At 33.9% G+C, this 7,847-nt stretch overlaps 1 protein-coding gene across 5 annotated transcripts in view; it reads right to left on the bottom strand.

Annotated features, from left to right (window-relative positions):
- Positions 1-312: 312 nt before the first annotated feature.
- SLC5A8 (solute carrier family 5 member 8) overlaps positions 313-7,847 on the bottom strand; it is a 97,282-nt gene continuing 89,747 nt past the window's right edge. For all 5 annotated transcript variants that reach the window (XM_039877974.1, XM_039877973.1, XM_039877975.1 and 2 more), the window contains 3 exons: positions 7,575-7,678; positions 4,175-4,254; positions 313-3,914 (listed from right to left, as the gene is read on the bottom strand). In XM_039877974.1, coding sequence (XP_039733908.1) covers positions 3,789-3,914; positions 4,175-4,254; positions 7,575-7,678 — 310 coding nt within the window. In that variant the 3' untranslated portion in view covers positions 313-3,788. The remainder of the gene's footprint in view (positions 3,915-4,174; positions 4,255-7,574; positions 7,679-7,847) is intronic.

Below are 7,847 nucleotides of genomic sequence, written 5' to 3'. Positions count from 1 at the left end.
TATAACACTCAGCTATGTATTTATTGGGGTCTTGTGGCTCGAAGCTCTAACCAAGAAAAAGGCACAGGTTTTGTTGATTTTCAAATTCTACAAACCTATGGTGATTTGCTGTGGCCATCCCAGGGCCCAGCACACGGAATAGGACTCAGAGACCCTTCCGCAGAGACTCACAAATATATTAACTCTCATTGCTTCCCTCTAACCTTTTCAGCATCTGGAATCCATTTCTACTCCAGGGGTTTGAGAACCTAGCTCTTACCTTCATTAATTATATTCAATTTGACATTTGTCCCAAGAACAGACGACTGCAAAGACACTTGTAGAGAGTTTATTCAGCAAGTTGAAAAATTAGAAATACAACCATGTTTTACAGTATATGTTCAAGTCCCTTCATTTTTTTCACAAACAATGGGCACACAACTTAAATGTAAAAGTAAATTTTACTGTGAATTTTTAGTAACTAAAAATGATCATGTACTCAGTTGACTTAGTATCAACTACCGTTATTGGAAAAAACGCAGAATTTCCCATAAGAACAGAGAGTAACTTCCCTCATCTCAGCTTCCATCCCTGACCCCTGTATCTACATCATGGACAGACACTCAGCTGTTAACAATAAACTATACTTTCTAGGGTATTTATAAATAAAACAATATTGTGAAATCTTCATATTCATATACTTAATATTTCCTTCATTCTAATGTGTCTTAATGTTGGAAATCACAATGGGAAACAAAACACTCTTAAGAGTTGTTTTCATAATTATTCACAATTCTATAGTCCTTAATATTTTTTAAATGCTGTGGACATACATGGTCATTGTTCTGCATCGTAACATTCCATATGCTAGTGACATTTACTCTACATCTGTAGATGAGAAAGATCAGACAGAAGAGTCATGGCAATCTCCTCAAAGGAACATAACCAGAGTGTGTGACTTCTGGACAATCTAGATTGCAACCTTACCCCCTAGGGCAGAATTTCTCAGATTCTCAAATTTCTCAGATTCACCACTATCGATTTGGGGGGCAGGACCGTTCTTTGTTGTGGAGAAGAGGGGCTGCCCTGTGCATCACAGGAAGTTTAGCAGCATCCCTGAATCCTATCTACTAGCACCATCTCACTAGCTGTGACAATCAAAAATGTACCCAGATACTTCCAAATGTCCCTTGAGGTACAAAATTGCCCCACTGAGAACCATTGGTCTAGAGAGAAAATGACTCCATAATAAGCAACTAAATAAATGAATAAATGAATATACATTTATACTGTTTTATATCCTATATATAAAACTTTCATTTCTCTATGGAGTGAATATGATTGGCCTATAGTTTTCTTTAAAGTTTATATTCTCTCTGGTAGAATAATCCTGATTCCTAAATATATTTTAATGGCACATATATTTTAGAGAAAGAACTATCTCAACATTATTACATTGCAAATTATTAACAGATTGTCTTTTTTTTAAACTAGCAAATGACTTTAGTCTCAAATTTTCATTCTCAAACATATTGAAATTCTAAATAACGCTATTTGAGTTAAAAAAGTGCTGTCTGATCTTCTATACTCACAGTATTTCTGTGAGGTAGGTAAGTATTTAGTGTTATGTTCCATCATTAGAGGAGATTAAGGATAAAGTCAAGGTCATACAATTCGTCAGTGGCAAAATAAAAATAGACAATTTGCGTGGCTCTTCCCTCCTGTTAGGGTTATTGTGATTAAAAATAATTAAATACATTAGATTGCTTAATTTACATTATAATATGTTAACATTTTATCTCTATTTGATTTTGCCCAAAGATTTAAATAAAATAAAATGTTTAACAATAACATCACTTTGATTTCTTAAGAATTTTATCTGGCACTCTTACGTGTTTCTAAAAGTAAAATACAAATGATTCGTAATATCACAAATGTATACTTTGTTAAAAGAAAGTAGACAAGAATGTATGTACCATATCTCTCATTAAGAATACATTGCCAAAACATAAAATGTTAGAAGCCAGAATGAATAAAAGTCAAGGGAAAAAAAGAATACATTGCAAAACACTTGGCAATCAGATAAGAGAAAAAAATTATTTAAATAACCTGATTTTGATTTCCAAAATTGAAGAATTCTACACATTTATGCATTTAAAATTATTAAATAAATAACAATAGTTCAAATCACACTCACATAAAACAAATAAGATTGTATCTTCTTACTCATTAAAACATTATGGAAAGATTTACAAAGTTCGATGTATGCTTACAAATACATTAATTAAAAATAACATCCATACACATATGAATATATGAATACATGGCTAATTTAAACTATATAAATCTCTTTGCTTTAGATAAATGCTACTTCCTATTTTTTATTTCTTAATGTTTTCAATTGGCAACCTCTAAATGTACAGAGCATGATTAACTAAAAATCAGAAAATAAGCAAAAAATTATGTAATTATAAAATATTATAATGTACCTAAGTATTTCTTAAATTACTATTTTAAAACATCATAAAGCTAAAAAAAACCTCTAAACAAAATCTAATGTGGGTACTACAGAAAAAAAGTTATTGACGAAAGCCTTATCAAAGCAAAATAAACAAAATAAACTTTGAGACTTGAAATTTTATAACATGAAACGAAGCATATATTTAGTAATCCCAGAATAGAAAATAAAAATAATAGTGTTTGCCTATGTAATTTAGCTCTTTAACTAGGTGACTATACTAGAATTCAAGAATTCTAAGTATATGTACCATTAAACTTAATTGATTGCAAAGTAGTTGACATTCAAAAATACAACTTAATAGCATTCAATGTAATCATCTAACTCCATGAAACTTAACCATTTAAATGATGTAAATGTTCTTGGATCACCAAATCCATGAGTACCTATGTTGAAAGTACTTTAGTCAGTATCAGGCTCATGGCTGTTTATAATGTAGAGGCTTGGGCTTAGTGAACCAGGATATGGGTTAGCATGATTCACATAGTGTGTCTAAGACATGTGCATGCCGAAGACAACAAACAGGAAATTAGAAAGGCAAGTAAAGGTAAAGTGCACAACAAAATCAAAGTTGATGGGTCAGAAACTAAGAATGCAGATAGGAACCAGAGTCAAAGAAAAGCAATATAAGCAGCCAGTAGCCAGGAACCTTAGAAAATAAGCAAAAAAGCACAAGAATAGATGCATAGAACCAAGACCTTGATCATTGGGCCCACGTTCTGTCTTAAACATGATGCTTACCTCATTCTTGAGCCAGAATTTGTTCCAAGGCTAATATGTGCCCTGGGCTGATAGGGTTGATGAGATGCAAAGACATACACAACACAGGTGGGTCGCCTCGTTGCTCCCTAAGAATAGAGTATGTAGTAGGAGGGAGAAAAGCTCTTTTCGATATTAAGTACAATTCTGGCGAGCCTCTAAACTTATATGATAGCACCAAATGCTTGGTAAATATTTGTAATAATGCCTGAATTTAATATGCTTATGACCATCAAGTATGTGTGTATTAGCCTTTCAGCACGTATATGTAGTCATAACTTTCACAATCACAGCTTTAAGGTAATAAAAGAGAAATGGAAATGCTAATGCTGAAACTCTTAACTTCAGAGTAGCATTGATTAATAAGTGTAGTTAAGTGAAAAAGTCAGGACTTTCACAAAAACATATCCCCCCAAAAGTGTCCCCCCATACGCTCGTGATAGGGGGCGGAAAAAAGTCTAAAACTGATCCAATTATGTTAGAAAACATGTAAAACTAGGACACTGTACGATCATCTAGTATTACGGCTGCTTCACAAATGAGTCCCATTGATCTTGCCACTTTGATCTGTTAAGTTCAATTCAATGTGGTTGAAAGCAGGATTATCAGTTCCACCATCTTCTACTGTATGAGATTTATAGCTTAAAACATGCTTCTTCTAAAAGAAAATGTTAACACAGTGATTAGAAAAAAGAAACTGTTCATTCATTCAATTCTAAATAATTATTACTACTGCTTTTCTTTCTCTAAATCTGCTTTGTAGTCTACTGAGGGTGAGATATACAACAAAAACAGATCATCAAATAGAGCAAATACCTTCCTTGTCCATCAGAGTTCAAAAGTTTGAAGACCAACTAGGAGTCTATCTAGGTGATAAAAACAGTCTTATCAATTTGAGAAAAAACAAGGCCAACTTACTTTCTTAAAAATGTCACACTTGAATAAAATATCCTCTTTGGTTAATAGAAATCTGCTGTCTATGTTTTGTTTTCTTCCTCCTGAAAAATACATTATTTACATTGTTAAAAAGACACCTGTAACTACCCCGTGACAGTCTATCATACAGGCATTTAGCTTGTGCACATTCAATTCTATGTGCTCATAAAACACAAAGAGAATAAGAATCTTTTAAATAGTTCTGGAGACAGTCCACCGTTTCTCTTCCCTCAGTCAGTCTCATATTCTGCAAGGCTCTCCTTGTGATAAATGAGTTCAGTGTTTAAAGATAAATGCAAGCCAACTGCTTCATCTGGTACTCAACTAGAGAAAGAGTCGTCTGGCTCAATATTGGTGGAGAAACTGGTTTAAAAGCATCCTTCATGATCTATCAATAAAATATCAAACTATCTGCCTCTGCTCCAGACAGTGGAGTTGCCTTTCCCCAATTTTTGTGGCTGTGAATGTAGATGTGCGTGAAGAAATGTAGGAAATTATGAATTGTTAAATAAATTATTTCAGGGAAAATCAGTATGATGATTCATGTTTGATCCAATTCCTCTTCCCTAAGGTTTTGCTTGACAAAAATTATTCTTTGGTTTGGTATTTTATTTGTGGATCAAAGAGGATGCTTTAAAAACTGTGTATCTCAAAGAGCGGTTCTCAAACTGCCTCTACCCAAATCATTTAGATGTACTTAAAATGCAGATTCCTGGACTCCAACCTGTATTGACCCAATTTGAACCTCTGGGGTGGGGCCACTGACTCCTGATTTTTACCAAATTTCTGAAGTGATCATTATGACCTCTAATGTTTGAGAACCACCACTTTGGTGAAAAATTCTAGACTTCTAATTATGGGAACCTTTACTGTCCTGGAGATGGGGTCAACTTTAAATTCATTCACTCAACATTGTTGAGTGCCTACCATGTACTAAAGACTCTACTAGGTGCTGGAGAGGCAGAGATGAATAAAACAAGCACTGCACTCACAGCTTACAGTCTACTTAGGGAATTACCCTACTTTTCCGATAAGAGACACACTCATCGTGCATAGTCATGGTTAGGTGAAACTGAAAGGCCCGCCAAGTCTCTCTGGTCTGAATTCTTACAGACTCCTAGTATCCTACAGATGATTTTAAAATATATTTCCCAAGGAGCTTCAGAATTTTAAGTTTCTAGATTATTTTTCCCCAAGGTGCTCACTGATGCTGTGGAGTAGGAATGAATTATTTATGAAATTCATGAAGTTGTGTTTTTTATCACTGGATGCCTGCTCACTGCAGAGAGAATTACTTTTTAAAACAAAATATATTATTGTATATGATTATCAGAACCAAAGCATTTAAGGAAAAGAAAAAGGAATTCTTTAATACCCTATTCTTAAAGAAAAAAAACGGCTTGAATAAGGATCAAAGATCAAACAGAACATGAAGATCAGCTAGGTGTATTCCATATCTGAACAATCAGGTTACCAGTGAAAAAAGTTTAAAATCTGTCTTAAAATATATCAAAACAGATGAGAGAATAAACCTACTGTGTTGGTAATTTTATTTATGAGAAAAATCACAGTCCTTTTTGAAAAGAAAGAGAATAGTTTAAAACTGAGAGATAACAAATAGCTACAAACTTTATTATAAATGTATAATAATTATACATTAGAATATGTAATGATATTATAATTAACATAATTATAATGTAATTATATTAATATCACTAGTAATTATCGATATAACTTATTAATTATAAATACAAGTATCAGAAGTTTGAAAGACAGTGCTATCCAGGTGCCAGAAAACAACGATTGGTAGTAGGATTCTGTAAAATGTTACAATGCTAGTAGCTTTGTAACATAAAGCAAACAGAGATAGCACATGTACTTGGACAAAGTGTAGGATTTCTAACTAGTTATTACATGTTTGATAAAGTGTAGGATTTCTAACTAGTTATTACACGTTTGATAGCGTTGCCTTCTCCTAGTTTGGCTGCTATGGATGTATATGCTTGAGGGTATGTAGGAACTCAGAGAGCCCAGCACTTTTCACCAACTCCACACTACTACTCTGGTCTGAGCCACTGTGATCGCTCACCTGGATTACTGCAATAGCCTCCTACCTGCCCTCCTTCCCTTACAGACTATTCTCAAGACTGGATCAGACTGCTCCTTTGAGAATTATTGAAAAAGTAATTGAAAATACATTCCATGTAGTAGACCTAAAAGACACAGAGTTGGAAAACAGGAGAGAAAAGATAAGAACATTAGAAGAACTGTCCAAGATGCAAACATTTGACTAACAGGAGTTTCCAGAAAGAGAACAGAAAATGGCAGGAAGTTACAAAAGAAAGAATATAGGAAGATGCCCTCATAATGAAGGACATGGGTCATCAGATTGAAAGGACCTCACTGCGGGCCTAGGACCAGGCAGTCATTGTGGAATGGATCACAAACAAAGGTCAACGGGTAGCATGGCTTTAACATTCTCGACAGCACATGGTAAATAAGCTAGAAGAAAATTATGACATCCTCTAAGAAACAAGAAGGTTGTTTTCAGCCTAAATTCTCTACTCAAACAATCAAGTATAAAGGAGAATTAAAGACATTTTTTCCAGACATTCGTCATTTCCAAAATCTCTTCTCTCATCCATCCTTTCTTAGGAAAGTGCTATAGGATGTGCTCCATTCAATTAAGGGAGTAAACAAGAACTAGGAATAATGAGATACGGGCAGTAGGGAATCCATCCTAGGATGCAGACCAAAAGAATTAACAAAATGAGGACAAAATGAAGTCCCAGGAGAACAGCTGTATAGCAATCCAACAGAGCAGTGTATACTATATGTATTATCAGTTTGTTTTTTTAAATTATTTTTTAAAAAGTTCATGAGCATCTGAAAATAGCCTTCACACTATGTTAATATATAAAGATTGCAATTATTACTCCGTATACTTCTTTACGGTTTACAAAGGTCGGTATGGGACAATGAAAAGCTCATGACACGGGGTTGTTGTAAAAATGTGTGTAAAATCCCTAGCACTGTAGTAGCTACATACGATTTTTTCAAGCATTTTATTTTTGTCATCAAGCAACCTGTGAGATAGGCAAGTCAATCATTATTATTCTCATTTCACACACAAGATAGCTAAGGCTCAGAGTAGTTGTACAGACTTCTCCAAGTTCATGCAGCTAGTAAATGGCAGAACAAAGATTCAAATAAAGATGAGTTTTCTGCTTTCAAGTTCAGTCTCTCAAATTTCCCATGAGTAAAATGGAACAAGTCATTAAACTAGTTGTTAATAGGACTATAGTGAAATGACATAAGTATCTATAAAATAGGTATAGTAAAAACTGATACAGAGGTAAATATAATACTAATGTTTAGTTACCTGTTGGTAGACTGACAAGCATTCCCACAAATAATGCTATCAAAGTTCCAAGAGTGCTGAAGTATAAATATGATAAAGAATACCAGTTATCCATCAGTGGAGTCCTAAGAGAGAGCAGAAGCATAACTGTAGATTTCACGTAATGCTACTAGCCACTGAGAGTATGTGTCAATAATCCTCATGGGCAAAGTCAAAATATAATAATCTGTTTTTAATGTCATGATCTGCTATTCCAATTTTATCTTATTGAATGAGGAATTAAAAGTAAGACTT

The sequence above is a fragment of the Pteropus medius genome, unplaced genomic scaffold (assembly GCF_902729225.1).
Source record: "Pteropus medius unplaced genomic scaffold, Ma_sr-lr_union100, whole genome shotgun sequence".
In the NCBI taxonomy this organism is placed as follows: Eukaryota; Metazoa; Chordata; class Mammalia; order Chiroptera; family Pteropodidae; genus Pteropus; species Pteropus medius.
Note: the sequence above shows the minus strand (reverse complement) of the source record. Positions and strands in the feature narration are given on the sequence as shown.